Raw genomic sequence first — 17972 nt, 5'->3', positions numbered from 1 at the left:
AACTGTTTGCTAAAAAGTCTAATTAAAGATGACCTTTACAGCCTCAAAATAATGCTAAACAGGGTGCTTACTCAGCTTTCAAGCCTCAAATGTTGCTCCTCTGGGACTCTAATTAGTGTTATAAAATGCTGTTCCTCAGTTTTTGTTTTGTATTTATAGAAATATGTTCTTTCTTTTTTTAAATGATTAAATATCGGTGGTGATAATAATAAGAACAACATATGATACCTTGTGTAACAGAGCACCAGAGTGAATATTGCATGTATTTCAACTAATATAGCAAAAACCTGGCCTTTTCTTTTTAACTTTTTATCTCTGTTGCCCTCTTTGTGTGATTTTGCATAACATTTTAGGGGTTTCTTTTTTGTTGTTAAGCCTTTCAGTTCTGTTGTGGCAAAAAGAAAAGATAGACACTCCATTTTAGAAGAACATAAACACTCACCTGAGCACTGGTGTTAGCTCACCTTTGCACTAATAGTTTCCATGATTGAATGAATGAAAGATTTCACACTAGTTGGTTTAAAGGCATAGGTATGCGTTCGTGAACACTATCTGTTTTGTGTACATGTTGACATGTGGACATTTTTGCAGCTAGCAGGTGTGTTGATAATATTTGAGTGTGTGCGAACATGCCCTGCCCTTTTTGTACTACATTTGAACCGTACCGTAATGATAAACAACCAGTAAACCTGTCTGCTCTATGCTGCTTCATGGTCTTACCCCCCTTCCCCTCCTATTATCACCCCCTACCCCCCCCTCTCTCTAACGTCCCTCTCTCTTCTTCCCCTCTTTCCTTTTCCGTCCGGTCCAACACCAAAGATTTTCAAACATGATTGAAATTAATAAAGTTTGGCCTCAATTACAAAAGGGGTTTATTCAGACATACCTTTGGTTTGTCTGAAGATGAATAGCCCCTCTTGTTAAAATAAAATATGTCCAACACAAGAGGCCCTCAGCTCTCATCTGTTTGCCTAGCTGTTGGACAGGACAAGTTTAAAAAAAAAAAAAAAAAAAAAAAAAAAAAAAAAGAAAAGATAGACACACTGGTAAAATTGATGTTCAGTCTAGACTGAACAAATCAGGGAACTATCCTGCTCCCCCAGACAAAATGTAAGAGTCAACCTTTATATGCATACAATTATGTCAAGATGACATGATTTGATTTTTATTTTTAGTTAATTTACATTTTCTTTCCAATTTTTTACACCTAATCATTGAGTGTTTAGCAATGCTTTTTTCTCAATGTGTTCATGCATTCACAGCAAAGATATGACGTGCCAAACTGTTGTTGAATCATTTTTTATTGTTAAGAGCATCATTTTTATTCAAAGATCTTGTCTCTGCCCACTGTTTTTCAAGAATCGAATGTGTGTTACTCAAGCCAGACTCCAGATGGATGAGTTCATTTGTCTTTGATCTCCAAAGAAATAAGATGTATAATGCTGGAATCAGACTGGTAATCCCCATTGTTTTCTTCTGGATCTGTTTCCGCCAGGCTGCGTTTCTTTGTCCAGCTGGAGGATGAGCTGCAGTCCCTGCAGCACTCCCAGCAATGGTTGGAGGAGAAAGGAAACCAGCTGGCCCGCAGAGACAGCGAGCTGGCAGGAGAAGCTCTAAGGGAGGTAACTCTGGTGAGGACGGCATGGGAAAACCTCAAAAAACTAATAACTAACAGGTGAGAATTGAAGAAACTGATGTCTGCTTTAGAATATTTCACTCTCTGGTTTTGGCCCCCCATGTAATGAATATTTTTCTTCCCTGTTTTACAGGCAGGAGCAGAGTGGAGTCATTGTTGATCATCTCCGGTTGTTCCTCCACCTGAAGTCAATCCTCAGCAGTTTTGTGGAGAAAGCTCATGCTGTTGTTCACAATCTACCTGACCATAACCATGATGTTCAAGAGGCCAGAAGTACCCTCACACGAGTCAGTACCTCTCATTGACAGATCGGATAGTTAATCTAAAAACATGACTTTAAAGTAGATAGGATGTCTTATAAGCAGAGCATAAGGTTGAGAACAGTTCTGAGCAACAAATTAATAACCTACTCCAATGAAAATTGTGTTTTTAGTGTTTCTAACATGTTATTGGGGCATTTGTCTTTCATGATGGAGGGCATATATATATAGAAAATGTATCTTAAATTTTTATTTCTTATTATTTCTATATTTAAAATATTTTGAATAAGGAGCAGACGAAAAAATGCTGTTGGAAAAAATGTGTAGTTGTGACACACAAGCACTCCCTGCTCTGCCCCATTCTGACACATCCACTTGCAGACATATAGATCCATGTACGTCTTTGTTAAGCTGGTATCTGGCTCAAAACTGCACTGCTGGATGACTCCAAGAATGCTCACTATCTGTGAGGGTTTTCTAAGCTAGTTTGAGAGAGTGTAAACAAAGGGATGATGCGAAATGACCGCAGGCTCACTCCCCTCCAAGTCAGAGGCAAATATCTGATGAACTATTGCAGCTCTGCAGAAACTATGTCCTAAAAAACCACACAAGTCTTTGAATTTAGCTTTAAAATGGGACAATCGTGATCTAAAGAAAACTGGGAACGTTTTGAAATGGATGAAAAGATGATTGGAGTAGGACTTTAAGAAGCCTGTTAGAGGTCTGTGTTTAACTTGGGTCTGTTTCCCTCCTGCCTCGTGTAGCATGAGATCCTTCAGACTGAGCTTCGAGAGAAACAAGATGAAATGGATCAGCTCATCAGTATAGTGGAAGACCTGCAGAGAGAAGTTGAAAAGGTTCCCAACTCTGATATGTGCTGCATCCAGAAAGAGATGGAGAATCTGAGAGACCAGTGGCTGGTGGTCAGTGTTACTCCTCTGTCTATTGTTTACTTTTTTTCTTTCCAGAAAATGATTAAAATCTGAGAGAGAATAACTTCTACTAAAAAAGTATCTAATTTCTTTCCCACTGAATCTTTTAATAGTTTTATTTCTTTGCACTTTTCTTTTTGTAACATTTTGTTCTAATTTGGGATTCAGATGCTGCTTATCTGTCACAAAGAAGACATGAAAACAAACATGTCTAGACAGGTTATCTGCTTTTCTGTCTCCCCCTCACTTCCCACTCACACATCTGTCAAACTAATTATGCCTCAATTTTCTACCACCACCCATAAAGCAAATCACCCCTTGTTGCAGAGAGACAGAGACCGTTTAATGCAAAATAGAGAGACCCACCCTCTACTGTTGATGGAGTTATATTGTTTTCAGTCCTCACACTGCTGTTTGGTGGTTTCAGATCTCAGAGAAAATACAAACCAACACAGAGAGACTGGGTTACTGTGTTGTCCTTTGGGATGACCTCAAAGCCATGGAAAAAGACATCAACCAGTGGACAGCCACCTCTATCCCTGAGATGAGTGACATCGCCTGCCTGAGCGAAGAGGAGAAAGCAGAGGCCCATCTTGTTACATTTCAGGTCAGAGCTTGTCATCCGCATGTGGAGGAGCATGAAAAATGGTTCTATTTTAGGGAGGTGATGGTGGATGTGATTTACAGTTTTCCACTTTGATTCACAGGCTGAGATTGAAAAGAGGGAACAGAAGCTGGATGCCTTACAGGAGAGGCTGACAGAACTGAAGGAGAGGGCCAAACTGCAGGAAACACCAATACAAATGCAGGTAAATATGATGTAGCTAAAAATAAATCCATACATCCATCATATGGTTCATTATTCATTATTCCATCATCAACGGAAAGTTTTGACAAAAACCTAAAGAACTTCTAGCTGGAAAAACTAGTTTGAAAGATTGCTGCAGACCTATAATGTTGTGCCTTTCTCCAGGCAGTCTGATGCTCCTGCAGCAGATGTATTTGTTGCTTTTTGGTTGTTGTGTTGATCAGTATGTGGTCCTAACTGATTTTCTTGAACTAGGTCCTGGAGTCAGAGCTGAGGAAGAAAATGCTCCATGCACAGGAGGTGTACAACCAGGCCAAACATGCTCTGACCTACTTCAGCTTTCAAAAGCAGCATCTTGAAGACCTTGTGTCCCAGATGGCAGAGCGGCTGGATGCAGTTGAGGGTTCCTTAGAGGACCTCAGTAAAGCTACTTCCTTCGAAGACATTCTTGCAGTTAAGGTGTGACCTTTTTATAACTTTGTTGTATTAGCAGTTGATACAAATCTGTCAAGCTTCAAATAACTTTAAACAGTACTCACTGATTTACACTGATGCCATATTACAAGTGATAGGACTAAAGCAACAATCGTCTCACTTGTATGGATTCAATAAATGTGCCTGCTGGTTTTTGCAACATTATGCAATACTGATTTTGATGATTCTTTTTTTAATCCAATACGATTTACAATGTCAATTCACTAATCATCCCCTTTGCTACATCATGCTTTAACTGTTTTTCTACTGTTTTGTTTAAACTGTTCTGAAACTCTCAAACTACATCGATACAATACCCCAAGTGGTAGTTGAGCTCCCCCTTGTGGTACACAAAAGAAACCAAATAATATGCAGATAAAACATTTCTTATATAAACATGTGACTTATTTATACTTATTAGTTTAGTGAGTTTTTTATTTTGTACTATTTCATTTACTGATATAAAACAAAAAACAATTGCTTCTGGATAAATGTCTTTGTTCGGAATAAATAATGACTGACTGTTAGCTTGTAAGGTATTTAGTAAGGCACTAGCTTCCCACAAATTGTGTTTCGTTAGTGGGAATTTTGGTGTCCACCACTGTGCTGCTTACTGTTCAGGTCAGGGTATACTTTACCAAAGATTTTTTTTTTGAAATACTGAAGAATTTCTGCATCCACGATACAAATAGCTGTTCTAACAGTCACACGTAGTGGCAGAGGGGTGCTAATTTCCTATGTGGTTTGCCTTTTGGCACTTCCTGTCAGACACTGCCACAGTGAATCAGCTTTCACTGATTTGCACTGGTGGTTTTAGCAGAGATTTTTAAGCCACATGTCCTGCCTGACAACCGGGCTAGGAACCAGCACAGGAAGACCCAGACCTGGGACCCCTTGTGGTTACATAAGGCAGTGACCACAAGAGGGTGATTTTAGGCAATACCGTGAAGGTGCTTGCCTAAGGATAAAGCTCATCGCACACCTAGGGAACCAAATCCCGGTTTCCAGTGTTTCACTCCTAAGCACAGCCAGCTGAGCCATGCCCTTTATGGAATGTTAATGCACCTCAACCAAAATCCAAGCATAAGCTTAAGGTTTTTTTTTTTCTGTAATACATAATTGCTATCCTTTAAGGCAAAGTTCACCATTCGCCATATCCTGTCAGAGGTTAGCTTTCACTGATTTTCACATGTGGTTTGGCAGAACTTTATGCCTGATACAACCCAGTATTTTATGCGGGCTGGGGAATGGCACAGGGGGACCCTAGGCAGAAGCGCAAATGGTCCTTCCCAAGGACTGGCATTGGATAAAGCTCGGAAGCGAACCCTGGTTTTGTCACTCCTACACCCAGCTAACTGAGCCATCCAGCCGCTAGTCTGAGTGTGCACCCTTTTATCTTGCCTAAATCCTCAAGTTTTAAATCAAATTTATGAGATATGTTCAAACCATTGCTTGTATTTGAATAGGTATTTTCCCATCTTTTTTTAAGTCCTACGGGGATGTATTTTTACTGTTTCTTTGGTTTTTTTAACCACTGCTGCTCTCACTGCAGTACAACATTTGGCTATGATACTCTACATAGAGAAAATAAATTTGGTCCCGAAATGAAGCCTGGAGGTACTCCACAAGGTGCAGAAATAGGTTTTGTTGATCAAATGTTCCAATCAAACCTTTTTTTGTTTTTTGTTTAAGGACCTACAGAGTGTCGTGCAGCAGCAGAGGGCAGACATGGACTTGGCTAGAGAAGCTCTGACTTCACTAAGTCGATCACATCCCTCTCCAGAGTTAGCACATCTCTCTTCTGATCTGACCTCCATCGCTAAGCGAACAGAGGCTGTTGCTCAACGTTGCACCAAGACCAAGGGCAGTCTGCAGGAGGGACTACAGCTGCACTTCAAAGGTAGGAAATGGGATTGGAGCAGTTATATCTTCAAGAGTCTAGAATTACAGCTTTGTCTTTACGTAGGAAGCAATTATAACATTCCTTTTAATGGGGCAATTTTGACTTTAAATAAGGCTGAAAATTATCCCCCATCCAAGCAGGGCAGAGTAGCACCAAACAATAACACTGTCCATGTGGATGATGCAACAGATTATCCTACATTGTTCCCCATGAGAACACTCAATCCACCCACCACAACCCACACTGCATCAACACAAACCGCCAGGTACACTGATGCACTCTCATTGCTTTGACACACACCTGTGCCTCGGAGAGTAAGGCTGCTCTTGTCACATCTGCTCACCACTGAGTGATTTTTGTTGCCAGGGAAACCAAGCACTGTAAAGCACAGACGCGCCCACACTTCCCATCTGACTCTGAACATTACCTCTCCTCCTCCTTTCCTCTTTACCTGTTTCCTCCCTTGACTTTTGAACTCATTATTTTATGGCATATGTTGCTTCTTAACCCAGAGATTGTTCAAGACTTCAAATCTTGGCTGGATAATCTAAAGTTGGAGCTTGAAGATTGTTTTAACCAATCAGGAGATCTTGTGGTCCTTGAAGCCAAGTTGCAAAGGCTAAAGGTACCTTTTTGTTTTTCTTATTATTTACCGTGCAGCTGTTTTAATTAATAAAAGCGTTAAGTATTAGAAAATAATTTCATAAATGGTTGAAGGTGCATGCTGACTTTAACAACGAAATTCAAGTTTTTTTTTTTAATTTAGTAAGATGTGCATAAAAAAAACCACAAATCCCTTTGCTTCTCTTTTTGTCTTTCTTTAATTTTGACATGCCTGTCCTGCCACCCAGACGTCAGGGGAGCAGTCATCTGAGGGTGAGGAGCGTCTCGCTCAGATCCGTGATGAAGCCCTGAGGCTCCTTTCCCACTTGAGCAAAGCTGGAGCAGCACAGGTCCAGGAGAGTTGCTCCTCCTCTGAAAAAGATTGGAAAAACTTCCTGGACAGCTGTTCTCAGAGCCAGCAAGACTTGGAAGACAGCATTAATGTTCTTAAAAAGTATGTTTAGTCTTTTTTTTTATGTATTCGATTTTGGCAGGTTTGTTTTAACCAAACAGAACAATAAAAAACAAGTTTTTTCTCTCTTTCTGTCGAAGTTTTGATGCCTGTGTGAAGGCTGTAAGAGACTGGCTGAAGCAGATGGATCTCAACCTCAAGACTGAGCCTGCTCTCGCAGCAGAGAGCCAGCAGGGAGCTGCAGCCGCCTCAGAGGAGCTGGACAGAATAGAAACCCTCAATAAGGATTTGATTTTAAGAAGGTTTGTATAAATTGGTGGTTTCACAATTAAAACCTAATTGCCTGTACATAATTATTTGACATTTCTGTTACTTTCTCAGGGAGTCTGTTAAGAGTCTTTGTCAGGAGGCCCAGGCTCTCTCTGAATCTGGGCGGGGGTCAGGAGGGGAGGTCAAAGTGACAGGCCAGCTCCAGATGGAGTATCAAGCCCTGCTGCAGGCGGCCAAGGAGAAGCTACGAGGCTGCCAGGAGAGCCAGGCCTTTGGAGATGCCCTGCAGGGACTTTGGACCTGGCTGGAAGAGATCCAAGAGCGTCTGGGGACCGTTGATAGCACCATGGGAACTAAAGAGCAGTTGGAGCAGAGGCTGGAGACTGTGCAGGTGACGCCAGAAATTGCAACAATACTCTGCATACTTATATTATGTATTTCGTTTTATCATAAAAACGTGAATTCAATCATATAAGCATGTTCTGATTTGAATTTATCAATAGATTACTGTCTATTTCGACATGTGGTGGCTTCAGTTGACACAATTGGTTGGTTTTAGAAACAAAAATAATTCTGAAGTTCTTTGTTCAATTTACAGAAGTTACGCTCTGTTTGCACAGGACATCCTGCTTTTAAAGGGAGAAGGTGAGGTCAAGCTGAACATGGCGATGGGTAAGGGTGAGCTGGCCATGCGTTGCCATGGAGCTGCTGGACAGGAAATGGTCCGATCTCAGCTGCAGGAAGTCGAGGATGCGTGGGCTACGTTGCTCGTCACCACTATGAGCTGCCACAGGTATCTTAAAGCAATCATGCTGATGGATTTGGGGTCCCTAGTTGTGCACATAATTATTTCAAATAAAAATGTCCTACATTTCTTCTTTTGCACCCCTTAAACACCAGTCTTTTTCATTTGCTATTAAAACATTTGCCTGAAGACATGTAGGAACCAATTCATTAATGTCCAAAACATCATCTCTCTAAGGCAGGTTATTTTCAGTGTAATAGATTACATGTCAATGGTATTAATTACCATAAAGTTAAGTACATAATGAGAAGTATTTGTCTCATGTTCTAAATCTGATTGATGTATCTTTCTTTGCACTCTTTTGTGTGTTTGCACATGTGTGCACCAGTCCGTGTGTGCATCAATTATGGCCCCTCCAAGAAAAAAAATTGATCCCATTAGGGACTAAATGGTGGATGGCAAACAGTGGGTCACACATGGGGGGGGGCGGGGTTGTGTTTTAAGAGGAAAGCAATAACAGGCGACTGGGAGTGGCAGGTGAGAGAAGCATTTGAGAGTGTGAATACTAGGTCTATTTGTATACACAGAGGTAACAGATGGCAAGAAAAAATGTGGGCGTGTCTCTGTATCTCTGTGGGGTTACCTCTCGGTGAAGAAGTCACTTGTCCACAAACTGATAGTCTTCTTGCTCTTGTAATGCCCATTTGCATAATGTGTTTGTACTTGACATATTTTATCAGATTAGTGACCTGTCATCTCACCACAAGAGGTGACACGCAGCAATAAAATCCAAATTCTCTTGTCTTATCTTCAGCCGGTTGGAGTGGACAGTGTCTCAGTGGGGAGGATACATCCAAAGTGCTGCCCAGCTGCAGAGCTGGATGGATGCTGTCAAACGGGAAATGGTTGCTCCTCTCACCCCCCAGCCAGGACCCAGAGAAAAGGCTGCCCAGCTTGATAGACTTCGAGCCCTACTGGCTGACCTTGAAGACCACCAAATGGCACTTGCCAGCTTGGAGGAGAAAGCTCGGGAGCTGTTCAAGAAGACGGGTGATGCTAGCTTCAACTATGGAGCTCGCACTCAGCTGCAGGTGCAGTTTGATGACCTGACAACTTTGGTGGAGGTACATAGATATTTGTTCATTGTTTTTATATAAGTTTCGTTTGTAACAGCTTGCAGAAAAATCAACAGAGTGTTCATTTTGTAGGAGAGAATCCGTTTAGCTCAGGCAGTGGTGCTTGAGCATCAGGACTACCTGGAGGCTGTTCGGGAGCTCACCGATTGGCTGATGACTGCAGGGGAGGAGCTCCAGCATTGGTCCGAAACATCAGGAGACTCCACTTCTATCAAAAAGAAACTGGCAGACGTGCAGGTGAGGAAGAGTATATACAGATTAATGTTTGTCACAAAATTAATGATGCCTTCCCTCTTTATCCTTGTTTTTTAGTTGTTAGTAAATGCTTTATCCACCTACTTTAAAATGGTCACTTGGATAAATATTTTTAGGTAAAGCATAATAAATGACAGATACATCATAATATGTTTTTTTTTGGAGGCTGCAATCAGTTTTTAGGTTTTTCTACCTGTTCTTTTTGGCACTAAAAAGTATAATCCAATTCCAGTCAATCCTAATGGACTCTCCCTATGAAAGAGATTGAACCATATGAGGTGCTGGAATTGGTTCCCATCTTGTTTCCATTATCAGAGCCAAATATCTCAATCTCTCCTGATGTACTTTACTGCCAATAGATGGGATTTTTATTGTGCGTGGAAAATTTTGGTAAATTAGAGGAGCATTAGTTTAGCATTTTTCTGTTTAACAATCCGGCAGCAGTAAGAAAACGTGTGAAGAGACGTTGATTTGCATTTTCATTTTGCACATGGGCTCCAATTATCACATCATAAATGTGTATGAAATGGTGTAAATCACTTCAGATCAAGGGGAGATTGGAATTCAGATGTGTGCAGGCTTATTGTTTATATCACTTACTCTTGAAATGCTCGTTTTTCTCTTTATTCATCTCATTTTATTAATATTTTGTTGAACACATTTGCCTTGTTTAATGCTACCTAACAGTGGAGACTAAGAAATAGGAATAAGGAGGAGTTGAGAAGGTGAATGAAATCAATTAAAGAGGAAAATGTTGTGGATCTCTGCATTCAGAGTTGATGCAGAAAATCTTCTCTGAAAGAGCTGAGAGAGAAATGCAGCTTGAACTGATGGAGAGTGAGATGATGAAAGCTCTACTGGGGATCTTTAAATAAACTGAAAATCTAGCGATTGTTTCCTTAGTCACAGTTTCCTTAGCAACTTTGTCTCCTGTTATTTTTCTCAGGAGTGCGTGGAATGTCGCCTCCTGGAGGGCAGAGAGCGCCTGAGTCGGGTGCGTCGCAATGCTGCGACCACGGCGGAGCACACAGCAGCAGGTGGCTGCGAAGCAATAGACCGTCAGCTGGGGGCGCTGTCACATGCTCTGGAGCAGTGGGAAGGGGCAGCCCTGAGGGCCAGAGACAGCCTGGAGGGGGCCTTTGCTGCTGCTGCTGCTTTGGAAGAGGAATACAGCAGCCTCACCACCCGCCTGGAGGATGAGCTTAAGCAGTTTGAGGGATCTCTGAGGGGGTGGAGCCAGGAGCTGATGAAAGCTGAGGGACGGAGCAACGGCGAGGAAGCAGTAGAGGGATGGCAGCTGGCTAAGGTAGAGGGAAACTGGAATCATCATATTGGTGACATTAATTATTCATTGTTCCTCTCACAATAGTTTATTATAAAAAGAAGAAATGACAAACATGCTCTGGGATAAGGGCGGACAATGTGGTGAGCATGTGGCACAATCATAGGAAGTGATTATCATTGTTTGATGGAAGTACCCACACACAAGCACACAGACAGTGTGCAGACACTGTATTTAGTACCTTGTCTTGTCAGTTATTATCCATTCTGTTGGGAAATCCTTAAAAACAGATTAGTTTGTAAATCAGCTTTGCAAGGATGACGGGCAGTGACAGCTACAATCCCATCACTTTCCATAGTTTTCTCCCCATCACCCCTCCCTGTTTGTTTTTATTGCCATTATTTTTTCCCTATCTCTCCCTACCAAAAATTTCCAATTTGCTCTCTTTGTTTTTCTCTCTTTTATTGTGACTTGCTGGAATTGTGCAGATTTGTCTTGCCCGACTCCTGGGGTTATAATGGTTTAGCTCTTCATCCCCAAAACCCTGGATGTTTACTGTCTAGTGATTTTCTTCTTCGTCAAGGCCACACCGGCATTCTCAGACTCATGCTCCACCCCAGGCCTCCACAGCCAAGACTTTCTCTGGTTTTTTTTTCTCAATTTAGAGGCTGTCAAAGAACAGAGGAGGAGTCTCCCCCCTCCTCCTCTCCTCCTCCTCCTCCTCCTCTAGCCTGTTTCCTGTGTCCGGCCGTGTTTTCACTGTGTGCTTGTTTGCGTGCGTTTGAACCGATGCTGCATCTGCGAGGGCTGACAGCTGAATTCCACCGGGAGCGAGCATGAGAAAAGAAGAGGGAGGAAAAAATGTGTGAGAGGCTGTGCGTGGAAGGAGTGGGAGGAGGGAGAAAAGAGAGGAGCGAAAGTGGGAGAACCAGGAGAGGAAAGGAGAGGAGAGCAACGAGTGTGCAAGCGAAGGGAGGGAGGGCTGTTTAACCGTTGGACGTCAGAGCGAGAGCGAATGAGTGAAGAGTCGCTGCTTGTACATATTTCATGGGAGAAGATTTCATGACTGTGTGAGTGCAGAATGTGAGGCACGCAGAGTAGAGCGGGAGAACGTTTTCCACAGCTCCTTCCTGAAGAACAGAAATGCTATTGAACAGGCGACACTGTGAGTATGTGTTACAGGGATTTCTGGTGTGTGTGTGAATGTGCGAAGAGTGAAAATGACTGATCCACCGTGTGAGGAGGAATGCCATGGAGGGTGCCATGCAGATCCATGATTGAGCCAGCATCTGTGTGTTTACTGTTTAGAATATTCTGGAGGGCTTGCAGAGCGCCGAGCCGATGGCAGAGAAGTTGAAAGGCCAACTGAATGACCTGGTGCGCTACTCCAGAGACCTGGGCTCGCAGTCGGACCGTGTGACGGCACTCATCAAGCAGCACAACAGGTGAGAAGAGGTTAATGGTGATGCCCTCAGATGTTAGAGCGGGGATGCAATGCTCCTGTTGATGAGAATGCAGAATCAAATTGACAAGTTCTGAGGATTTGATGATAAGTGACAATAATGATGCCGCAATGCATTGATTCTTCAAAATTCTGCAGATTAGTTTGACAAGCGACCATGCATCCAAACTTTTATCGGAAGCGTGACACGGGTTTTAGTTTTTCAACATTTGTCATTATCCTTTTGCTTGGAAAAATGATTTTATTGATTAGAATTGCAATTGCACATAAGTGCACCATAACGACAATGTATTGGTGTATCACAATTTTATTATTCCTACTTTTCATGAAGATGCAACAACTTAGACCTTTTAATTTTTAGTTTTTCCAACAAAAAAAGCAGCACTTCTATTTTCTGTTCATGCTACATTCACCCCAGGCCTGTGTTGCATGTTAAAGAGCGCGCTGAACGTGGGTTCTTAAAACCGCTTAGCTTAAAGCTACTCGATACTAGCGCATGTACCCACAGTTGGAAGAGGCTTGCTGCGAAATGTTGAATCTTGCTCGAGAATCTTCTTTCACTCCTTTGTATGAAAGACTTGGTGTCATGTAATTTTTGCTGGGCACACACCTCAAGTTTTAATGTCTCCTTCACGCTTAAGTTTCAAACGCTTGGCACCTCCGCAACCCAACCGTCACTACCAAATCAAATCCCTGATTGGTCAAACTCAACTGGTTTAACTTTTCATTCATTGGCTGTGTGTTGTCCATGTAGAGCCTAAAAAAGGAATTTAAAAACCTGAGTAGCGACAGAGTTTTCAACACAGAAGCCCAAATTTGGAAGGTCATAGATGCAGGGAATAGTATTACCCGGGTACAGTCTGTAATATAGTGGCTTGTCAATGACTTGATCTCTTTCCAGCCTCCGTAGGCAGTCTATAACCTAACGATATTATTCGTTATCTGACATAAGTTAACCGGAGGCATCTTTACACACTTTTGATTGTTCCAGAATCCTATAATCATTTAACACAGCTCCTAATTTTCAGCTTTAAAGCTATATCCATGTGCATGTTTGACAAACACGTGTTTATGAACACACCATGCATTGTTAAAAGAACCCTCCTGCAATCAAAACGACATGCAATTTTGAGCCGTATTCAACAGATTCATTTCAGCTTTTTGCATAGACTTTGCATAGATGCAGTGCTAAGCATGTTGCACAGCCATTATCATTCCTTGGTAGTGGTCCTGGCTGAGATCAGCTTATTTGAAATGATCTGGCAGTGAACTAGTTATGACTGTTCACTGGCGAGGTGTCACCTTTCCTAATTTGCTTGGTTTCTCACTGTCATAAAGCTGGCCTCTGAACTCTCTGCACCTGTCCTGCATTAAGCCCTGCTGGAAGAAGAGGGAACAGGAGAATAATGGAAAAGGCTCAAATAGTCTCTTATTCCTCTCCATTTTGTTTTAAAAATAGTGATTCTGTTGTAATTGCCTCATAACAATAAAAAAAACCTCAGCTTGTTTGTGTGAAAATATGAGTGTTTGAATCTGTGGGAGGGTCTGTTTGTGTTGCTTTTCTTTTTTTTAAACCTCTTCTTGATTATTTAACACCTTTTTTTCCAGCTGTTATTCTTCTATCACTTCTTCTTCTCCCTCTTAACCTTGAATTCATTGTCCTCTTCACTGTCACTTTTTTGTTTACTGCATAGTTTAAAGTGGCATCATGGAGTACATGTAAATTGAAAATTAATATGCAAGTCAAGAATTGTTTTTCTGTGTTTTCTTTCTTTAAAGAAGAACCTATTTGACCCTGTTTAGTCACTCAACTTGTTTGTTCGCATCTCACAGTTTAACCTCAGGAGTTTGTGATCTAACTGTTAATTTAGCTTATTCTAAAAGGGGTGACAATCTGTAGTGTAAAAGAGGATAAAGGACGCCAGTTGTAAAAAAAAAAAAAAAAAAAAAAAAAAAGAAAGAAAAACTTTGGAGTTAAATCAGAATTCTAAATTAAAAGGTAAAACTTTCAGAGTAAAAGAATTTGGTAATCAGAATAAAAATTATTTAAAAAATGATAGTACTTTAAAGCTTAAATTTGTTATTTTTATCTGAGAAGTGTGAGAAATTGGTCAGAATTCTGAAATTAAAATACATTTTTTAAAAACTATTCATAGTTATTCAGATTTTCTGAATTAAAAAACAGACGTCTGAGTTCAAAGTAAAAACTTGTGTTTATAATGTTACAGTTGGAAAAACTCTGAGATTTAAGTCAGAAGTCTAAAAAAGTCAAAACCGTAAAGACTTAAGAACGGTGATAAATGAGAACAGTAGAGTGAAAGGTCTTTACAAATGAAAGAATCAAACATTTATATTTGAATCAGTTTTGTTACTGATAATAACATTAAAACAGCAGTTCTTAGCTGAATTGCTATTACTAATGCTTATAAAAGCTTGTAGTGATAATTTCAAAGTCTTTGTCAATAGTTATAATATTGACTAAAAAATTGTGTGTGGGGGGGGGGGGGGGGGGGGCAAGTGGAGTAAACTGCCCCCCTTTTCCCCTGTAGCTCAGCCCCTAAAGTTTTGGTCAAAAAAATCAAACTACTTAAAAATGAAGTCTTAATTCTAAAGTTTTTGTCAGATTTGTACAGGGAGAAAAAGTGAAAAAATATGTGGAATAAAGTTCTACAAACGTACGAGAAAATCAAAATGTTCTTCTCAAAACAAATATTCTTATATATATATATATATATATATATATATATATATATATATATATATATATATATATATATATATATATATATATATATATATATATATATATATATAGTCATAAAACATCATTCTTTTTTATCTATTCAAAACATTTGTTATAGCACAGTCATAATACAAACGTATTATTACGGCTTTCTAGGGCTTTATGCACAAACATCTGATAGCCTTTTTTTCTGTCCGCGTCGAGCACGATGTCGTCCTCCTCACACTTTTTCCTAAAGCAGTGAGCTGTCATGCCTCGTTCTCTCCATCATGTCACCCCATGAACTCTTGCCCCAATCATATGTTGCGTTTCAACCCCCTTCCACACGAACCTCCCCACCACCATCCCCCACTTGGCCCCCCATGCCCCAGCCTTCATTTCTTCCACTTCACCCGCTTTGCCATTTTACACCTGCCCGTTTCTCATTCCTGATCATTGCTGGCCTTGAATTCTCCCTGTGCGACCCACAGAACATTTCAGTTTTCTTACGTCCTCTTCGTTTTATTGGACATTTCCTCTGCATTTAAGTTTGTGTGTGTGTTTTTATTAGTAGTGGAAGAACCTGTGAAGACCTTGTTAAAGACTCGTCTTTGTTCCTTCCCAACAGTCTCAGTCTTCGTGCATCCAGGGAGTGTCAAAACAAGGAGCGCTTGTTGGAGCAGAGGTTTCGTGCTGCTTTGAGAGACTTCCAACAGTGGCTGGTCAATGCCAAAATCAGCACCGCCAAATGCTTCGATGTCCCTCAAACTGTCACCGAAGCATCCTCCGCTTTGCAGAAAATCCAAGTAAGAGATCCCGTGTTTTTTCGTATTTAGTAGATGTACCCTCTTTGTAATGATTTTATCAGCAAATTTAAAAGTTTTCCTCTTTCATCTTTGCCAATTTTGCATCACCAAGTTGTCTCTGAATACAAGTCACAGCAAAAAAATAGATTTCATCACTCTTTTTTTTTAAGTTTCAGGGACAGACAGCTGTGTAACAGAGAGAAATCTAGTCTTATTTGAGTCCAATAATGCAGATTTGTGTTTTTCTTGAGCTATTTGAGTGTTTGATACATTTCTATGCAAATTCAGGGCTTCAACTTTAAAGTCTACATCTGAGTATTATGGAGACACTGTCTTTTTACAAGACTAAATTCATTATAAATTCATAACTTACTGAGTTAGTGGGCTGATTGAAAACTCTTGCCAGAAATGTGTAATAGCTATTTATTAAATCTACTGCCAATTGGGATTAATGAAATGGGTAGTGACTGGTAAAATGTACCACTTTTAAGTGGCTTTTGTTTTTGGACAGCATAGCATGGAGTCGATAGAAAAGGATGAAAATGTGGGGGAGATTTGTTCAAAGAGATGAAAGAAAGCTGCACCGCATGATCGCTGCAACTCTCTTCAAATATCTCTCTGTTTCTGTTTCTGAGAAGTCTCTCTGTGAGAGTCTGGTCAGTCTGGCGGCTTCTTCTGAGCTCATTGGGGTTCCTGGCTAAGAGTCGGGGGCTCCTCTGTTAAGGTGGACCTTCCCCACACCCCCTTTTTAACCAGACGGTTAATTACCCTGCAGTCACCTGACCACACTCATCAGGACATTATTGTCCAGGAATCTCAGTGCTTTTGCTTTAGTCCAGGTTTCAGACAGTTTGAGGTGGTTGAAGTGCTTTCCTCTACTGAACAACAGGGTTTCTTTTTTATTAAAAACAAACACAGCTGAAGGCTTTTGTGCAGCTCTCGACAAGATTAAAAAAAGTATCTTTGAGGTTGAAGAGAAACTTGTCTAAGTGTGTGGAGGACAAGGAAATATGCAGACGATCATGTTTTATTTATTATTGACTTGGGGAGGAATGTGGAACAATGTTTCCACATGGCTGACCTCCAGGAAGAGCCTGCATCGGAAGGGCAAGGGCATCCATTGTGTCATGCGTAATTGGTAATACGCTCTTACAAGATGAGAACGGTGTGAAAATAGAAGACTTGAATGACTTTAGAGGTTGCGGAGGAAAGAAAGAGGCAGAGCAATAAAGAAGACTTTATTTGCTTGTGTTGAGAGGCTGAAGCTGCGAAAGTGATGTGCTGACTGCACAGATGGTGGAGCGGTCCCTGCTGCGCTACTGTCATCCTGCTCCGCACTGAGGGGAGGGAGGGGGCGCATGCATGCTGCACATACATGTGTGTCTTTGTATGCTTGTACATTCTCAGTGGGTGGGTAGTTAGGATCTACGCAGAAACCAACACACTTCAGGCTCAGCGACTCTCCTTGTCTCTGATAAGATGGATCTCGCCTTCTACTAACAGCTTTGTCCTTTATACTTAATAATTACAACCATGAAAAATCAGACTCTCAGAAACTAAAATGAAAAATGGATGAGGACTGAAGAGAATAATTTTCTCTCCTTTCACAGACACTTCTTTTTTGTGCTAAATAGTGACATCCCCTTTGTCTCTGTGTTGTCCCTTAGGAGTTCTTGAGTGACAGGGAGAACGGCCAGGCCAGGCTAAGTACAGTAGGAGCCTGTGGAGAGCTACTAATGGCTGTGGTGTCCAAAGACAGGGTGGAGGGAATCGAGGCAAAGGTGGCCAACGCCAGGGATGACTGGAAAAACCTGATGAGTAACCTTCAAATGAGACAAGATTCGCTAAAGGTGAAAAAAAGCTTCATAAGTGATATGCATTTTGCAGTTTTTATCCTTTTAGAAATGAAAACACTGAAGTAGTACGGCTGTCAAATTTGCAGAATCTGCAGTCCCAGATGACGGAGTTTGAGTCGAGTGCCGACCCTTTGCAGGAATGGCTCAATGGCACAGAGGTCAAAGTTCAGGAGAGCAGCGCTCGCCTGCACGACCTTCCAGCAAAGAAAGAGGAGCTCAGCAAGCTACAGGTATTTGAAAACCATAGACATGGTCCATATCCTGAAAAAAAGGCTGTATTTGCCATCATGGTAACTCATGGAGCCATCTGTTAGTTTTGGCAGAATTTTGTCATCACTCCTGCAGCAGTACATTTAACACATTTATCCATATTTGATCAAATGGCATTGCTTCTAATACACCATAAATTG

At 41.1% G+C, this 17972-nt stretch overlaps 1 protein-coding gene across 6 annotated transcripts in view; it reads left to right on the top strand.

Annotated features, from left to right (window-relative positions):
• The window catches only part of LOC101167089 (nesprin-1), a 105069-nt gene that overhangs the window by 35896 nt on the left and 51201 nt on the right, over positions 1-17972 (top strand). For all 6 annotated transcript variants that reach the window (XM_023953156.1, XM_023953158.1, XM_023953157.1 and 3 more), the window contains exons 41-59: positions 1496-1675; positions 1770-1923; positions 2661-2819; positions 3256-3435; positions 3536-3637; positions 3892-4095; positions 5803-6010; positions 6526-6638; positions 6865-7070; positions 7169-7330; positions 7410-7689; positions 7919-8091; positions 8858-9167; positions 9252-9416; positions 10381-10740; positions 12025-12161; positions 15529-15706; positions 17374-17556; positions 17649-17792. In XM_023953156.1, the coding sequence (XP_023808924.1) occupies positions 1496-1675; positions 1770-1923; positions 2661-2819; positions 3256-3435; positions 3536-3637; positions 3892-4095; positions 5803-6010; positions 6526-6638; positions 6865-7070; positions 7169-7330; positions 7410-7689; positions 7919-8091; positions 8858-9167; positions 9252-9416; positions 10381-10740; positions 12025-12161; positions 15529-15706; positions 17374-17556; positions 17649-17792 (3598 nt within the window). The remainder of the gene's footprint in view (positions 1-1495; positions 1676-1769; positions 1924-2660; positions 2820-3255; positions 3436-3535; positions 3638-3891; positions 4096-5802; positions 6011-6525; positions 6639-6864; positions 7071-7168; positions 7331-7409; positions 7690-7918; positions 8092-8857; positions 9168-9251; positions 9417-10380; positions 10741-12024; positions 12162-15528; positions 15707-17373; positions 17557-17648; positions 17793-17972) is intronic.

Source organism: Oryzias latipes, chromosome 24 (genome assembly GCF_002234675.1).
Source record: "Oryzias latipes chromosome 24, ASM223467v1".
Lineage (NCBI taxonomy): Eukaryota > Metazoa > Chordata > Actinopteri > Beloniformes > Adrianichthyidae > Oryzias > Oryzias latipes.
Note: the sequence above shows the minus strand (reverse complement) of the source record. Positions and strands in the feature narration are given on the sequence as shown.